At 37.6% G+C, this 17,316-nt stretch overlaps 5 protein-coding genes across 10 annotated transcripts; 3 read left to right on the top strand and 2 right to left on the bottom strand.

Moving 5' to 3' along the window:
- The first annotated feature begins 952 nt into the window (after window positions 1–952).
- Window positions 953–5,629, top strand: LOC105268352 (zinc finger protein 677). The gene is made up of 7 exons (XM_011307860.1): window positions 953–1,033; window positions 1,151–1,222; window positions 1,319–1,527; window positions 1,633–1,805; window positions 2,646–3,188; window positions 4,190–4,615; window positions 4,737–5,629. Exons 3-7 carry the CDS (start codon window positions 1,458–1,460, stop codon window positions 5,496–5,498), a joined length of 1,974 nt encoding a protein of 657 aa, XP_011306162.1. The 5' UTR covers window positions 953–1,033; window positions 1,151–1,222; window positions 1,319–1,457; the 3' UTR covers window positions 5,499–5,629.
- A 93-nt stretch (window positions 5,630–5,722) lies between these two features.
- On the bottom strand, window positions 5,723–11,243 carry LOC105268353 (uncharacterized). Of its 3 annotated transcripts, none has more exons than XR_892324.1 (3): window positions 11,155–11,243; window positions 6,864–7,008; window positions 5,723–6,390 (listed from the first exon to the last, which is right to left on the bottom strand). XR_892324.1 is itself a non-coding variant. In XM_011307861.1 (3 exons), the coding sequence occupies exons 1-3, from the start codon at window positions 7,194–7,196 to the stop codon at window positions 6,295–6,297; spliced, it is 354 nt and encodes a 117-aa protein (XP_011306163.1). In that variant the 5' UTR covers window positions 7,197–7,491; the 3' UTR covers window positions 5,723–6,294. The 3 variants fall into 3 exon arrangements, 2 of the variants coding, with proteins under 2 accessions (XP_011306163.1, XP_011306164.1); XM_011307861.1 differs by lacking the exon at window positions 11,155–11,243 and adding an exon at window positions 7,084–7,491; XM_011307862.1 differs by lacking the exons at window positions 5,723–6,390; window positions 11,155–11,243 and adding exons at window positions 6,398–6,734; window positions 7,084–7,521.
- LOC105268354 (zinc finger CCCH-type with G patch domain-containing protein) lies at window positions 8,313–11,023 on the top strand. Of its 2 annotated transcripts, none has more exons than XM_011307864.1 (7): window positions 8,313–8,567; window positions 8,694–8,924; window positions 8,994–9,074; window positions 9,144–9,287; window positions 9,362–9,504; window positions 9,905–10,545; window positions 10,629–11,023. In XM_011307864.1, exons 1-7 carry the CDS (start codon window positions 8,517–8,519, stop codon window positions 10,925–10,927), a joined length of 1,590 nt encoding a protein of 529 aa, XP_011306166.1. In that variant the 5' UTR covers window positions 8,313–8,516; the 3' UTR covers window positions 10,928–11,023. The 2 variants fall into 2 exon arrangements, with proteins under 2 accessions (XP_011306166.1, XP_011306165.1); XM_011307863.1 differs by having other exon boundaries at window positions 10,626–11,023.
- A 62-nt stretch (window positions 11,244–11,305) lies between the features above and the next one.
- AlaRS-m (alanine--tRNA ligase, mitochondrial) lies at window positions 11,306–14,493 on the top strand. The gene is made up of 4 exons (XM_011307866.1): window positions 11,306–12,960; window positions 13,026–13,641; window positions 13,704–14,100; window positions 14,178–14,493. Exons 1-4 carry the CDS (start codon window positions 11,325–11,327, stop codon window positions 14,388–14,390), a joined length of 2,862 nt encoding a protein of 953 aa, XP_011306168.1. The 5' UTR covers window positions 11,306–11,324; the 3' UTR covers window positions 14,391–14,493.
- LOC105268356 (phosphatidylglycerophosphatase and protein-tyrosine phosphatase 1-like) lies at window positions 14,491–17,302 on the bottom strand. 3 transcript variants are annotated; one of them, XM_011307868.1, is made up of 6 exons: window positions 17,170–17,278; window positions 16,960–16,994; window positions 15,311–15,453; window positions 15,155–15,235; window positions 14,769–14,993; window positions 14,491–14,688 (listed from the first exon to the last, which is right to left on the bottom strand). In XM_011307868.1, the coding sequence occupies exons 2-6, from the start codon at window positions 16,973–16,975 to the stop codon at window positions 14,551–14,553; spliced, it is 603 nt and encodes a 200-aa protein (XP_011306170.1). In that variant the 5' UTR covers window positions 16,976–16,994; window positions 17,170–17,278; the 3' UTR covers window positions 14,491–14,550. The 3 variants fall into 3 exon arrangements, with proteins under 3 accessions (XP_011306170.1, XP_011306169.1, XP_011306171.1); XM_011307867.1 differs by lacking the exons at window positions 14,491–14,688; window positions 14,769–14,993; window positions 15,155–15,235; window positions 15,311–15,453 and adding an exon at window positions 15,460–16,481 and having other exon boundaries at window positions 16,553–16,994; window positions 17,170–17,302; XM_011307869.1 differs by lacking the exons at window positions 14,491–14,688; window positions 14,769–14,993; window positions 15,155–15,235; ... (1 more) ...; window positions 16,960–16,994; window positions 17,170–17,278 and adding exons at window positions 15,460–16,471; window positions 16,553–16,631.
- Between the last annotated feature and the right edge of the window lie 14 nt (window positions 17,303–17,316).

The raw sequence follows: 17,316 nt of genomic DNA, 5'->3' as shown, positions 1-17,316 counted from the left end.
TACGCAAATAGTCCTCTCATTTTCACTGACGATTTCTCTCCAAGACCTTCTGCTATTTTGCAAATATTGTGGAAAAGGGCATAGGGCCCCAACTAGATAATTAATTCGACGACAGTCATTGCCTCCCTTGTACTCACAATTTTTTAATTACACCAGCAATTAGAGACTGACAGATTGGAATGAAGCCTCGGGCACTAAGATAAATCTTTTTTACATCACATTACTCAAGCCTAGCCATGTGTGAAGCATAAATAAAGACAACTTAAAAATAAAATGAGCCAAGTACCGGAATTTTAATTAATCCACCGTTTAAACAAACAACGATCGCACCTCGTTAAAGTTCAAGGAGTCAAGATGTACCGAGCTGAGGAGTAATCGTCAAAAATCTAAAAGAATATAAACATAAATTCTGGAGTAGTTACCATAAATGAGGATAATTAAAGTGAGTCACTTAAGTATCTCGTTATTTCCAAACGACGCAGAGAAAAAAAAATCTGTTTTGGAATCATGACAAGGGTCATTGTGGTAATTATTAATTTAAATTAAATTTACAGAGGAACTGCATTCATTCTCTTAGCATGGACCGCTAAAACCACAACAAATTGACGTGACCGCATGTGGGTTCCACTCCAGGCAGAGTTTGCACACTTGTTGAGGAGTAATTTCCATAGTCCAACTAATTGACCCCGCAAATCCAGTGAAATGAGAGGAGATCAACAAAAAAGAACAACTGATTGAACAAACAGAGATGTACATGTAGGCAAAACGGTACTATATGAGCGCAAAATAATATTTACCCGATGAGCAATGTCATGGGTGGTTTGAATACGCTAATGGCCCGCCCAAGCTCATCTCAAAACTCTCCGTTAAAATCTTCTTCAACATTTACTCTTTTCTTGATACCTACATCACCAATTCACCATCATTCGTTGCGGCAGTTTGTCCTCGTGGAGTGGAAACAAAAAATTTGACTTTACAATGACTACTTCAGCGTGTGGCTATGGTATATACGTATTATTAATGAAAATATCAGGTGTGTATGCGGCTGAAGAGCATATAGTCCACTCGGGTGTATCAATCCAAAATGTCTCATGTCACCGACTCTTCTGAATTTTTGCAAACGTAAAACGCATCTTATGGAAAATCATAGACTGTCTGTTGGCTTGAAGATAATGATAATCATCTTCACTGATAAATAGGACAGTACGAGAAGGGGGAGGGGGTAAGCTATGCATGTTTTTATTGAAATTACGTGTATTTATATTAAAAATTAAGAACAACTATTTTTAATTAGTGTCTGTCGTCTGTTTTATTTCAGCATTCAGTACATTTAGATATTCAATTTCCTCATGATCAGGAACATAAGCCGAATCCCGAATCCGATGCTGAAAGGAAGGGGTAGAGACGTTAATTCAAGATAAAGAAGGAAGAAAAGGGAATGGTAGGAGTGTCTTGTGATGTTGTTGTTCCCGGAGATGTGCAGTCATCACCCTGACAACACCGTGACAACATCTCCAAGAAATAAAAGTAAATAAATAAAACATAAAATCGAGAATACGATTACTAAGGAAGTATCTCGAAAATTGAAAAGTGATGTCTTTAAAGAGATTTCAATTGAAGATATCATTGCAGCGATGAGTGTTAGAGAATTGGTGAAATTGTCATGTGGTTTTCCACATGCAGGGGATATACTGAGAGAAGCTATGATCTCTCAAGTATATGCTGATGTTACTCTTTGCTGCATTGGCGGTGAAAAATTCCATGCCCATCGATTAGTCCTCTCCGCAGCTAGTCCCTATCTCCAGGTGAGTCATCAGAAACAATTGAAATAAATTGCATTGCCTTCGCTAGATCATACCCCAAAAACATGAAAATTATAAACAATATCTATTTTATTGCGTCAGTCTGATTTATGTTAATAAATTTAAAGTATTTTCAACTTAAATTAAATGGAATCGGAATAAAAATCGAATTAATTTTAGACTAAATAATGCAAGGAGTAATGTCTCTCGACTTGACTTTTTTACATGACAAAAATGTCACACTTGTATTATTGCTTTATTCTAAATAGATGTACCGGTCGCGAAAATATTTGAGAGATTCATATGCTAATTTATTGTAAATGGGTTTGTTTTTACCTCTTCTCGGGTGATTATTGTGAAATCAATTCAATAAAATTATCATTGAACGGCACTGAGAGAGAGGTATGCGTAAATGTTGGGGCTTTATTTAAGCGACAGAAATTAATTTAAAAAATCCCCAGGACAGATTTCCCTCAGAATAAATTATACAATATTCACCCTAAAATCTTCACTAATTTTTTAACATAACATCTATATTAAATCTGATGAATCATTCCTATTTGATAATTATTCCTTAAAAAATCAATTATTTTTTCAAGAATTTAATAAATTAACACTATGAGATTAATTCAAAAGTCCTGTCATTAAAAAATGCCATAATTATTTAATAATGAATTATATAAAAATCATGTGCTTATAATACCGAAATATAAATGAAGAACGTATAAATTAAAGAAATAAAGATGAACTGGGAAAATGTGGACATAATATTCGTCTAAAGAAATTTTCACAGGATAATTAATTCTGGAATCCTTTATTTATATAAATATTGATATATTTCAGAACGTCTTGTTGGCACATGGAAGGACAGTAGGTGTTTATGAACCGATTACCATGATTCTTCCGGATGTTGATGGTAACGATTTAGCTGCTGTCTTGGAATTCGTCTACACAGGACATACAGCGGTATCAGGGGAGAGATTGGATTCTTTCTCGAGTACCGCAGAAGCTCTTAAAATCGACATACCACCGATTCCCCGCCCTTTGACATTGTCCTGCAACGAGAGTCCTTTAACAACGAGTGAAATGATAAAATGTAAGAGATATTATGGAGAGTTCAATGCTGGAGTTAACATGACCAAGAGGAAATTGAATGAGAATAAATCGATTGGGGAGATTCCACTCAGAATTTTATCACAAAATAACTGTCTGAATTTTGATGATAAATATTTCAACGCATCGAGAGAAGGATTACGACCCCGATTTAGCGTTGCAAATCGTGTTTCTGCCTCGCCCTGGTGTCAGATACTACGACCACACAATTTACCCCGGCTCCAACCGATTATCATCAGAAATAATATACCACCTGGAGAAGATATCATTCAGGTGAGTCAGAGACAGAAAATTTATATAGCGTTTCACATCTTGTCATTTCACAGGAAATCGATGAATATATAATATAATATAATATAAAATAAAATAATATAATATAATATTATATAATATAATATAATATAATATAATATAAGAGAATATAATAATAATTTGGATTAAGTAGGAAGGGAACCCAAGATATAGTCCTCGATATAATTTTACAAGAAAAATTTACGGAGAAAAACGAGGGATTATTTATTTCAAATGATTTCGGGGAATAATTAATTTTATATGACTTTAATGGATTTCAAATTTTCAATTTCATCGTTATCGTAATAGCAATCAGTCAAGTGATCAAAGTATTAATGAATGGTAAAATTGATCGGTGAAATAAAATCACTTGAAATCGATGAAATCATGACTCTGCGGATTTCACGTGATTTCACGTTTCAGAACTGATTTTATATAATTTTAATCCAAGGACAGACTAATTTCACTAATGACGAATCCCTCGAAAAAATAAATAGTCCAATCAGGAAAAGGGATAACGATAGAACACGAATGATAATTAATACACGCGTGAAATGCTACTGGTTATTTTTTAGATGTAAAAATACACACATGTAATTTCATATGTACTTAAATCATTAAATAAAATAAAAAAATGTCGACACCTCAGCTGAATGGGTGAAATTTTAGAAGCGATCGACTGGGCCGAGTCACTCTCGTTGTTAAAGTCCCATAAAATTTTACACCGTCACTTATAAAAATGGCTTATGCATTCAAAGCAAAGACGATTTGAATTTTTTTTATAGATCCGTCGATTAGGCCGCCCATTCAATTTTACGATAATAATAGAATTGTAGAAATACGAAGTGATGACGACCCAGTACCGTTAGAGTAAATGGTAGAATTATGCGAGATGAGAATAAAACAACTGAAACAACAAATACCTAAGTTAAAAACTATTTGATTTATTATGCTTATTAATATTATTTGATTTATTATTGCAGACAAACACCGAGTCTCATGAGAAGTTACTTACGACAAGGGAATTATATTCCTCAACCCCAGATGTTCCACTTGTTCCAGTCGCTCCAGTCGCTCCAGTCGCTCCAGTTACTCCAGCTGATGAAATATGCAGTCAATCTACTCCGGGTTATCCTACTAATGCACCAGAAGGCTATCAGCAAATTATCACCGAGCTGTCAAGAGAGGATGTCTCTTTCGATGAAGCATTAATCACTCCGCTAGATAAACCAGTGCCGAGAAAACTCAACTTACTCGAACACAATAACGAAAAAATGCAACCAGATAACACAAACAAAAACGAGAATGCTCACGAGAATAATAATAACAATAATAATGAAAAAAATATTGCAAAACAACACAAATGTAGCGACTGCGACAAGGATTTTCTTAGCAGAGCATCATTGAAGGTAAGATTATAAAATAATAATCCATCAATTTTAATTACTCCAGGTGAAATAATAAAATGAAATTACAATGAAATTGAAATGAAATTGAAATGAAATTACAATGTTTCACTGATTAAAAAAGGTTCACGCCCGCCTGCACTCGGGGGAGAAGCCATTTCGGTGTAAAGACTGCGGAAAGGGATTTTCTCAGTTGAGAAATTACAAATATCACAGGAGCATTCACGAGGGAACACTAGAATTCTCCGGTACATGCCCAGAATGTGGAAAAACTTTCAACGATCGAGGATATCTCGGCTCCCACATGAAGATACACAGGAATAGAAAAGAATACAGCTGCAAAGAGTGCGGTAAAAGTTTCAATCAGCGTGTTGCGTACAACATGCACATGAGAATTCACAGTGACATAAAGCCTCACCAGTGTGACCAATGCGGCAAAGCTTTTTCAAGAAAAATGTTACTCAAGCAACATCTGAGAACGCACTCGGGTGAAAGACCATATCAATGTCATATTTGTCATAAAGCATTCGCTGATCGATCCAATATGACCCTTCACACAAGACTCCACTCTGGATTGAAGCCATACCAGTGCGAAATTTGTTCAAAAGCATTCACGAAAAAGCATCACCTCAAAACTCATCTCAACTATCATACAGGTGTTAAGCCTTACTCCTGTCCCAACTGTTCTCTTGCCTTTTCACAAAGCAGCAACATGAGAACTCACTTCAAGAGGTGTTCGGGTAGAGATAACTCTGTGAATAATCATACTCATGACAAAATCTATGTTAGTAATCCGCAGGTATTAGCATTCTCTGATGCGTTTACCCCACTCTGTTCAGATCTTGAACCCTCGAGCAATGCTACATCACAGGATACCATAAGGTAACACGACTCGAACTACTCTCCCATCAAAATATTTTTACAGTACACCATAAAATCATAAATTGAGATTTTATGGTTTTGTTGAATGCTCCAATAAAGGCATATTATTTATTGTAAAATCGTACTTCCATCGATCGTTCGTTTAGATTTTTTTACAATCCATTCCCTCCGAGTGACGAGGAAGATTTAGGTAATCGATTAATGCGTGATTGTGCTGGAATCGTGAGGTCTCATTAGTGGAGATGAGAAAAAAATTTAGCTCTTCGTTTGGTATTAATTGAGGAGAATTAGAGACTAGAATGACTAGACTATTATAAATTTTTTATGATAATGATGAAATGGCTTCATAAGCCGAATTCCTGCGTGAGTTGCTTTTATTAGATTCGAGTGCTCTCTTCTTTTTATACTAATGGATTTGAAGGTCACCGATGTTTCGGCTTCAAAAAATAATGAAAAATGAATATATAAAGAAATAAATAAAAAAGGTGGAGTGTTATCGGTCATAAAACCGTTTCCGGGGTTTCCGACATTCTCGAGTACATTATGACTGAATTAATTTCACTTTGAATCGCTATGAATTTTATTACATGAAATGAATAGTCAGCCGCACCTGTAAGATTTCGTGGGATAAGAATTGTAGGTGTGTCGTTTTTTAAAAGCCATGTTTATGTGAGAAAGCTGTTAAGTTATTTAATGTTTCGCCTGTTATTTTTTCACTTGGACTTGAACAGAAATACTTGAAAGTCACTTTATATTATTTGGATTAGCTCAGTAATAGATCTGGAACGAGGTGATGACTGTTACGGTTTCTTTTCTTGTTTTAATCCAGTCGCTTGAGAATTGCACATCGTTCTTGTGCTTCTCGTTGTTTTCGTCGATTTATCAGCTGCTTTCTTCTAATTCATAAAAATGAGGATTAATTATTTCATGACTAGAACGAGCTAGTGCAGAATAGGACACCTGCAGAAAACGTTTTTAACTCATTCTTAGTCCTTTTTTTCGCCAAAAAATGTTGGAGATGGTCTAAAAAAGTCCCAATGTTTTTTAAGAATTTAATTTTTTCTTTTGTTTATATACTGTTGGTTTTTTATTTTAAAAATTTTTCAACATTCTCAAAAATACGCGTTCTAATTTCAATACTTTCTGATTCCAATTTGTTGCTTGAAATTCTTTGCTTCTGATTGCGGAATTCCTTTTATCGAAATTTAACATTTGTTTATCAGTAAAGTGGAATAAAATTCTGGAAAAATTGAAATATTGGTTAACGGATTCTTATGATTAATTTTTTCCCCCTTGTCTCCTGATTCATTCCATTTTATCTAGTGTCCCATTTTGCCAGAGTTTCCCCTAGGAATGGAATATTACTTACATTTGTTGATTCACTAGATTTAAATTTGTGCCGACGTTTATTCTCATCCTTGGAAAGAGCAAGTTTGTTAAGCCACTCATCCCTTTCCGTCAGCCATATTCTCTGATATTCATTAGCCAGTAGTTGCTCAATGCATGGTTCTTCTCTGTAATTAAATGGAAGAAAATATTAACAAATGCTTTGTGATTTAAACTCAATAATTTTAATTATAATTGATTGCCTCTCGTAAGATGGTCTAAATTTTTTAGCTGTTGTGAATTCGGAGGATACAATACTATCTGGATGTTTCCCCGAAACCGTCGGTGTCCATGATTGAAATGAATTGCTTGTCATTACTCGCGGTGAAATGTAATTTATTTAGTAGTCATAACGTAAATATGTGAAGGATAAAAATGGAGAAAGTTTTTGGTAATTAAAAAACAGAACGAGGTGAATTTATCACGTGCTTTTGTTTATTTTTGTTGATGAAACGAATGAAGGATTGAGCGCTAGAATGGCTAATGTAATTTGTTCTTAATTTTGTAAGACACCCATGGTTAATTGTTTACAATTTTTTATGATTATACAAAGATAAACGGAGGGATTGACAGAGTAGAACATCGTTTCTTGCTGAAATAACTGGGAAATGACGTTAGATAGGGCAGAAAAGGTGAATAAAACAATTGTAAACTGTGGAATTATGTGAGCTGGGCTGAGAAAATTATTAATATTTTTATCTGTAAATTGTCCACTCACTGAGGTCGTTTTGAAAGTGAATCGAAAAACAAAAACGTTATGAGCACTTGGGGCTTGTAAGAGGTTGACAAGGGATTGCAAATTGTGTGAAAAAAAAATGATAGTTAAACCAGGAAAGATTATAAAAGCAAAATTCAATCAGCCAACCAACCAACCAACCAACCAACCAGATCAACCAATCAATCAACCAACCAGATCCACCAACCAACCAACCAACCAACCAACCAACCAACCAACCAACCAACCAACTAGATCAACCAATCAACCAACCAACCAACCAACCAACCAGATCAACCAATCAATCAACCAACTAACCAGATCAGCCAATCAATCAACCAACCAACCAACCAACCAACCAACCAGATCAACCAGATCAACCAACCAACCAACCAACCAGATCAACCAATCAATGAACCAACCAACCAACCAGATCAACCAATCAATCAACCAACCAACCAGATCAACCAATCAATCAAACAACCAACCAGATCAACCAATCAATCAACCAATCAACCAACCGACCGACAATTTTTGAAGCCCAGTGAATTACTTGTAGGTCACTGGGCGCTTCAATGTTGCTTTCCCACTTTAGCTCCCCTATCTCCTCGATTCCCCCCACTCTATCTCTATCTTTCCTACGCCGTTATCGACGCTCAGCCTCGTGCCCTACCTTACTCACGGGTAGAGCTTCTAATTTAGTTCCGCAACCGCCGCTCGGAGCCTTTGCTGTTGAACCTTTTCCATAAGCGTTGCTGATCTTCCCTGTAATCTCTGTACAGATATTTTCCATTCCATTAGTTGTGTATTTGTTATTGTTCCGTGATTATTTGCAAATAATCCCCATTCACATGGACTCTCCTCATTTTGACAATTAACTTGATCAAATGATTCATCACTAGTGACAGAAAGGGCCTAATAATGACAGATGTCGATAGTTTACGAGAAGCTATTGAACAGTATGAGACTCAGGTATTCATATTCATTCTCTGGATTCGCTTGCATCCCAAAACACAAAAATTCGTAATGGAAGATGTAGAAGACAATAAACTTTGATACTTGAGATAATCAATTAAATTTATCCATCATGTGCTTCAGCTGTCCCAAGTTCAACTGGCGTTATCAGGGACTCCAACAGGAACAGACAGAAATAATTTACTAAGTCTCCAGTCAGATATCCAGGAATTAATAGCCTTGACAAAAGAAAGTTTACGAAGTGCTGAGGGAAAGGAGACAAGTGATAATGAGGACGATGGGCTGTCCGACGACAGCCAGGATAATAATGATGATGATGATGATCCAATGGCAAAGGAATACGCTATATTCAAAGTAATTATTCATCTTGTTGAATGATCATGATTAGAGTAAGAGTAATAATCCAATTTCATAAATTATCAGGCAGAACTGCAGAAGAATGAATTAAACATCACCAATGATAATGGAAAAGCCGAAGCCCCAAGTAGTGACAATAATATTGATGTCAGTAAGCAAATATCACCTAACGCTTAGAAGAGAACAATTAATATCGTGCAAGTTAAATAATTGTAGGAAGAGCTCAAGGCACTCCAAGGTATGAAATGTAGGGCACCTTTTGGAAGCAGTTGGGGTAGTACGGGTTATCACAATGCTATGGTATCGTCAGTACTTGATAATAATGAACAAAGTACTATTAACAGTATTCACGACATTCAGGTGAGAATTTGAATTTTAATATTGTGAAGTATCAGAATTTAATCTGAATTATTATACCCTGCATTTCTCTTTAGGTCAGAGTTTTATTCATCAATCCAACTCACAAAGAAATGTTGCCGTGTGCATTTTATTTGGACGGGCAATGCAAATTCTCGGATGAAAAGTGTCATTATTCGCATGGAGAAAATGTTCCCTTTTCCAGTTTACAAGAGTACAGGTATAATTATTTTATTATTTATTGATAGGATGTACCAATAATCTAAACCAAACAAAACTTGTGGGAATTGCTCTATCTTTGCACATAGTATTATTATTTTTGCTAAAATAATAATAAATTAGCAATACTGAATGTTCATCTGCAATGCGAAATTGGAAATTCATTTATCATTGAAGTATTTTATTCTATTTTGTGTTAAAGTACTGTGAAAAAAATGGATTTTCGTGAACAGCTCAAATATTTAAAAAATTAATGAACGAATTTAATTCGAACTTTAATAATTGGTTTAATTTACTATGATAAAAGAGAAACCTAAATTCGATTGATTAAAATGTCTCCATTGGAGGGAAAATAGTTGTCTATATAGTTATATCATGATAAAATAGTAAAAATATTTTAGAGAGCCAGATTATTCTTCACTAAAAATGGGGAGTCGAGTATTGGCGAAAGAGAAAAACAAAATATGGCATAGATGTGTGATTTTGAAAACCCCATCGCAAGATGACGATGTCTATCGGGTGAAATTCGAGGCTAGTGGAAATATAATGGAAGTGACAGTCGCTGATATTCTACCACTAACTGACGACCAACTGGACATGTCCGACTCATCAGACGACGATGATGACTCGTGCCAAGCTTTCGAATCATCAAGAGATGATACACTATCAGAAGAGATAATTCATGAATCTTTACTGACTTTAAATCCTAACGAACGTTTGGGCAAATGGGAAGAGCATACGCGTGGTATTGGTAGCAAATTGATGCTTCAAATGGGGTACATATTAGGGACTGGTTTGGGAAAAAGAGGTAATGGGAGAGTCGAGCCTGTGGAAGCTACTGTACTACCACCAGGTAAATCACTTGATCATTGCATGAAACTCAAAGAAGAGGCAGCTGGAAACAAGAATTTATTCACTGTCGAACGAAAACTGAGAAAAGAAAAACAAAAGATTGATCGACAACTGGCGAAGCAATACGACAAGGAGAAAGAAAAGGAGAAGAATATTTTTGATTTTATCAATACTACACTCTCAGATAAACGTAATTAATCAATATTGTCTTATGGCATTGTTTTTTTTCGTACAATAGAGCAACTAAAACTTCATTGTATTGTTTTTTAGAAGTCGATGGCGGTGAACCTAGCAGTTCAAAAAATTCCAAAACCTCATTCAAGGCAGCAACTAATCGAGGATTGAATGTTGCCAATTTTCAAGTCAGCGAGAGCATCACGAAACTCGAGAGAGAGTCATCATTACTCCTGAATTCATTGAGAAAACATGCTAAAGGAACTATTCCTTATAATAATATTGTTATACAGTATAATGATAAACAAAATGAACTTATAAATTTACGATCCCAGCAGAAGAATATTGTCAGTGAGCAGACTCATAGGAAGGACAAGACAAAGTTATCAGTGTTTTGATGTTACATATACCCCGAAAATTTACTCATGTAAAGTATATTTATTCCCATTATTGTGTATTTTATCTGTGAGATAAATGAAGAGCGACAGAAATAATGGAGTTCATGTTTATTTTAACGAGTGAGTGAGTTTACAATGATCAAAAGATTGAATTTGAGAGAAACTCTTACTTTACAGGACACAAATCAGGTGAATGATGATAAATAAACGTAAGTGCAATGACTTACCAACTCTTGATGTAATCTACTGTTTGTTTTTATCATCTACACAAAACAATCATCATTACTTTGTTCACATCACGATACGATTTTGAAAATGAACAATCACATTGCATGCCTCTGATGCAGAATAATAATACAGTGAACGTAACCTGAAAATCAAAAGGAAAATCTGAGAAATGCTGCGGATGTCTAGGACGTCCCTCCAGGGTCTGAGCCCGAGGAGATGGCGAAATGCAGTAAAACTAAAAAGAAAATTGCATAAAATTCAGTCAGAGGAGAAAACAACGAAAGCCCCGAAGAGTTCTTTGGAAATAAGAAGAGAATTTCTGGATTACTTTTTGGATCTTGACCACAAGATCATCTCCTCGAGTCGTGTGACTCCGGTGTTCGATCCATCAGTGGCATTCACGAATGCAGGTATGAATCAATTCAAGGGGATATTCCTGGGGGACATGGAGCCTCCACATCCACGAGTTGTCAATCACCAGAAGTGCGTGAGAGTTGGGGGAAAGCACAATGACCTGAAGGCAGTGGGAATGGACAACTACCATCACACCTTCTTCGAGATGCTGGGGAATTGGTCGTTTGGGGATTATGGAAGAAGAGAGGCATGTGCTTATGCCTGGGGATTGCTGACAGGACCATTTGGAATTTCAAAGGAACGACTGTACGTTACGTATTTCTCCGGAGATCCATCCCTGGAGCTTCCCCCAGACCTGGAGACCAAGGAGACGTGGTTGTCCCTGGGGCTGAGTCCCTCCCAAATTGTGCCATCAGGCCTCCAGGATAATTTCTGGGAGATGTCGGTGACGGGACCCTGTGGTCCCTGCACTGAGATCCACATCAACACCTGTCAAAATCCCTCATCAAGTCGTTCTTCAGATCTTAAAGAACTCTGGAACCTCGTCTTCATCGAGCACCAGCGCCTCCAGGATACTACAGTTCAGCCCCTTGGGTGTCATCACGTGGACACTGGTATGGGTTTTGAGAGGCTAGTTGCAGTACTCCAGGGGAAGACCTCCAACTACGACACCGATCTCTTCGTACCGATCTTCGATGCCATCAGGAGGTCGTCGTCGGCTCCTCCCTATCAAGGAAAATTCGGTGACAGTGATCTGTCAGGACTGGACACGGGGTACAGAATCCTCGCTGATCACGCCAGGATGATCACCACGTGCATATCTGATGGAATGATCCCAGAGGAGAACCACAAATTGAGAAGAGTCATCAGGAAGTCGATAAACGTTGGAAGGGATGTCTTCAGGAGAGAGAAAATTCTCTCCGACGTGTGCTGTCAGGTCGCTGAGACCCTCGGAGAAATTTACCCAGACATCTCCAGGAATTTAAAACGAGTTCAGACAATTGTTGAGTATGAGGAGGACCTTCTGCAGGATCTGAAGAGCTGCTCGGGGAAGATCTGGGGAGAAATCGTAAAACAGAGGCCACAACTGGGGGCCATCAGTGATCCTTACGCCTCAGGCCTCGTTCTGGGGTACAAAGAACTCCAGAAGCGACTCCTGGAGGTCCCAGGGATGAAAAATATACCTGGAGATCTGGGGTTCAAGCTTTATGACACGTATGGACTGGATCCCGAGGTCATTGAGGAACTCGCTGAGGTCGAGGGGCTGGGATTCAATAGGAAAGAGTTCGAGGAGGTCATGGAGAAGGTCAGGAAGAATTCCAGGGCTGGAGCGAGGACTCAGGAATCCCTCGGGGAAACCGATGATCAGGGGAAGTACCAGTACTCGAGGGAGGACGAGGGGTATGTGTTCCAGGAGGTGCAGGCCAAGGTGGTGGGGATTTTGATCGATGGTGAGACGTTTTTCGAGAGGGGAATTCGTTTAAGGAATTCTTTCAGCTCATGCAATTTTTTACAGGTGAATTAATACCAGAGAAGACTCTCCATCTAGAGTCTTCATTAAAGAATAAACAAATTGGGATAATTCTGGATAAGACGTCGTTTTACACCCCAGAAGGTGGTCAACTCTCCGACAAGGGACGCCTCAGGATAAAAAATCTCGTCTTCAACGTGTCAGAGGCCCAGAAATTGCAGAATCACGTGATTCATTTGGGAAAGTTCGATCCATCGAATTACACTGATAAAATTAATAAATTATCAATTAATGACGACGTGAAGATATCTCTCGATGAAGTCCACAGGGTCTCGATGATGAGGCACCATACAGCCACTCATCTCCTCAATTCTGCCCTCAGAAAAATATTTCCAGCTATTTCTCAAAGGGGAAGTGTTGTTACTCGTGAAAATCTAGTGTTTCAGTTCAGTTCTTATGGGAAAATAATTTCTCCGGACGATGTGAAGTCGATCGAGAGGTTGATTAATAAATGTATCGGTGATGGAGTCCCTGTGAAGACTAGAATTGTTGATTCTATTGGATTTAACGGAGAGGAGGAGTTAATTCTAGTTCCTGGAGCGATTTATCCAGAGAAAAATCTGAGAATTGTGGAGATCGATGGGGAGCAGTTGAAGTCAAAGTGAGAAACATTATATATTGATTATTTAAACATTAATTAATGACTCGTTTATTTGTTTTTAGAGAGGCGTGTTGTGGAACGCACGTTCACAACACGAGTGATTTAAAATACTTTCGAATAATTGAAATAGCATCGAAAGGTTCGTCCTCTCGAGCAATAACTGCAGTGGCAGGTCCTGAGGCTCGAGATGCATCCTCGAAAATTCTATCAGATGTCCCTCCAGGAGACTCCAACGACCCCAACAAAAGACGAGAGATGGTCCTGGACTTTATGAAGAGTGAAATTAAATTTGCAGTTGAGAGCACAACTGAGAATTTCGTTGTGCACTGTCTTCCATCGGATTCAATCGAAGTTGAGAGCTTTCCCCTGCAGAAAGCGGGGGAATTATATCCAGAAAAACCGATTTTCATCATCGCAAAGGGAAAGAGGAAAGTCAGAGCTCGATGTTTCGTTCCAGAGGTAAAGACCATCGATCAATTAATTTAAATTATGAATCGAAGGGAGTTTTCATAATTTTCTTTCATTTTTCATTTCAGAATTTCGTCACTCAGACTTTCAACGCTGACTTGTGGATGAGATCAGTAAATAAAATTTTCAACTCAACTCTAGGTTCTTTCGACGACGAAAATCCGGTGTTGACTCGTCACACGAGAGTCTTGAAACTCCCGAAGGCAGAAATTCATTCTAGAGTTAAAAAATCAATCGAAGAGGCAAAGGAATTCGCACTGAAGAACTGCAGAAAACCGTAAGTGTGGAATCTCCTGACAAATACAAATAAAGTCATTATTTTTAATTCAATTTGTAAATAATCTATATTTATAAAATTATCTTCCACCGACAGAACACGGGTTTAAGTCAATACTTGGTTTTATTGATTAATAGTCATAAAATATTAATTATCTCCGTCATCTAATTCTTTTCTCGTTGATTTTCGACGTGATTCTCGTAGAAGAGCGTCAGGGCTCTCCATTGGGCAGTATGAAGGAGAATATGTTCCCTTTTACTCTTCATGTAGTCCACAGCCTCCGAAGGGGTCCATCCGTGCTTCTAAAATCGAAAACAAACGGAATTCTTGCCAATTTATCCTTCAAAAAACCATTGATTTTTATTTATAAACTATTTTTCACCTTCATGAGGTAGCACCCGACTAGAGTCGCACTTCTTGTCCTTCCGGCTTTGCAGTGGACGTAGACAGTACCAGATAATCTATTATGTCCATCATTTACATGAGAAAGAGTTCCTTTGAACTGATTTATGAAATTAACACCTTTCTGGAGTTTATCTTGACACGGGGTCTCGAAGATGTCAGTTGTTGATAGCTGAAGAAATTTTATTCCATGGCGCGACCATTCCTGAATAGAATATCAATGCATTGGCGAGTAATTTTTCAAAATACAAATTCTTTAGAATTTTCAAATCTTTTTCGCTGGACGTATCCCTTTTCATCCATTCACTCCACGAAATAATTCCATACCGAAAATTATCAACAAATATTTTTTCAACAATAATTTACCTCTCGAGTATTCGAGAACAATTTTAATTCGTAATTCTCGTTCATTGAAACGACTGCAGTCACATTTTCGTCAGTAATTAACTGTAAGAAAAATCGTTTTTATTATGTACTGGTTTATTTAATTGTTATTATGAAGAATATTATGAATTCTCTCACTTTTTCCGTCATACTCCTGAAGGGGAGAGCACCGAGGATAACAGTCTCGTCGATTCTGTCGTACCACCGTCTCGACGTAATTTTTTCCATCATCATGTTGTAGAATAATGTTGGGATAAATGTTGCTCTCGCAAACATACTCGCTAAAATAATAATAACACCGATAAATAACAAATTAACTAGAGAATTTGGTACGGATAAAGTGAGGGGATATAATGGGAATTCAGTCCAGTGAGTTTGAACTCTCGAAACTCAGTGAGAGAAAGTCTCAGGAAGTCGAGAGGTGGTGGAGAGATGAAGAGGTGGAAGCCATCGAGCCCGTGGTGGGGGAAAAGGTGAATATTTTTTATAATCTCCCAAAGTATTTCGATAGGATATAAAATGATCTATTGCAATTGCTCCAGAGATAAATCAACTGATAAAATTATTGGATTTAATATCTGGAATAATTGCAATAATTGCAATAATTCCCAGGACGACAAATATTTTCACTTCATGTGAATTTATTTTCAAAAAATTGTACATTAAATTACTCTATATTTACAATAATCCAAAATTCTGGAGTTCACGTATGAAATATCTCTGAAACATTTACAGCTGTCAAAATATTTCACCCTTCCACCCCTCCCCCTTCGACGATATCATTATCAAGACAGACACCCCCCAGCTCCCCAGTCCTGAAAACCCTGAGGAAGTGCTCAGCAGCGAAATTAAAATCAGGTCTGACAATGAGCTGTCCATCGAATCGCTTGATCTTCTTGCTCTTTCCCATCTTGACAGCGGAAATCGTCAGCAGCTGAAGAATATCATCTGTTGGGGCCTGAAGCCCCAGTTTCTCCACATAATCAAATCTCTGATTTTTATTCAACCAAAATAGAAGATAGTCTGCGATGACCTGGGGCCCCACGAGGTGATCCTGGAGGCATCCCACGAGAGCTAGTTTCAATCCAGATATTACGTCCCTGATGTAGGGGGCAAGGATTCCTGGAGTGTCCAGAACGTACACCGGGGGCTTCTCAGATACTTTTATTTTAGTTAAAACTGATCTGGTGATTCCTGCAACACCTCCCACTGCTGTGGCATTTCCCTTCTTCAGGTGTTTATTTCTGAGACGATTTATCAGGGAGGATTTACCCACGTTGGGAACTCCTATCACCATCGCTGCGTAATCCTGACAATATTAATGACTCCAATAATTCCAGAGGAATTACGACAATTGATAATGAAATTAATGATAATTACCTGTTCACCAGTTCGATTGTACCTCTGGGAGTTTTCAATTAGTTTGAGAGCTGTTGGGAGGATTGAGTGCATTCCCTTGCACTGCTGGTCCTTGAAATTTGTCCAGATGACGTTGTTGATGCCCTCGGACTTCAATCTCTCCTCGAAATGTCTCGCTCTCGATAAATCCGTGAGATCTTTCTTGTTGAGAACGAATATGTGGGGCTTTAAGCCACTGACTGTATTACGAAATTGCTCATAACGACCTGAGAGTGGCACCCTGGCGTCGTGAACCTCGATGATGATGTCCACTGCTTTGAGCTTCTGCTGCATCTGACGGAGACCTTTGTGCATGTGACCTGGGAACCACTGGAGGGAGTCTCGAGGGGGAACTGAAAACACCTGACGAAATTGGGGGAGTACTTTACCTCCTAGGGATGACATCGCTGCCCTGGGGACGATTCTGAAAAGACATCAAGATCTGGAATGAATTCTCCGGATTTTTAGTAATTATTTCTCAGGTAATTCACATAATTTTTATGTGAAAAACAAAATAATCATTCCATAACCAAAGAATTATTTTCTCTCAATGAATTTTTACGATTTCTGTATAAAAATTATCAATTTAAGACTCTCACCGGTTGTTTTATTAGTTGTATCAATTGTTCATTGACGATTTATTTATTTTTATTCAATTGATGATGTACTGAGTCTTGAGAATTCAAGGAATTTTATTTATTTATTCTTTCTAGTTCACTAGGGGAAGGAGATCTAGTCGATAACCA

This window comes from Fopius arisanus, unplaced genomic scaffold, assembly GCF_000806365.1.
Source record: "Fopius arisanus strain USDA-PBARC FA_bdor unplaced genomic scaffold, ASM80636v1 scaffold00056, whole genome shotgun sequence".
In the NCBI taxonomy this organism is placed as follows: Eukaryota; Metazoa; Arthropoda; class Insecta; order Hymenoptera; family Braconidae; genus Fopius; species Fopius arisanus.
Note: the sequence above shows the minus strand (reverse complement) of the source record. Positions and strands in the feature narration are given on the sequence as shown.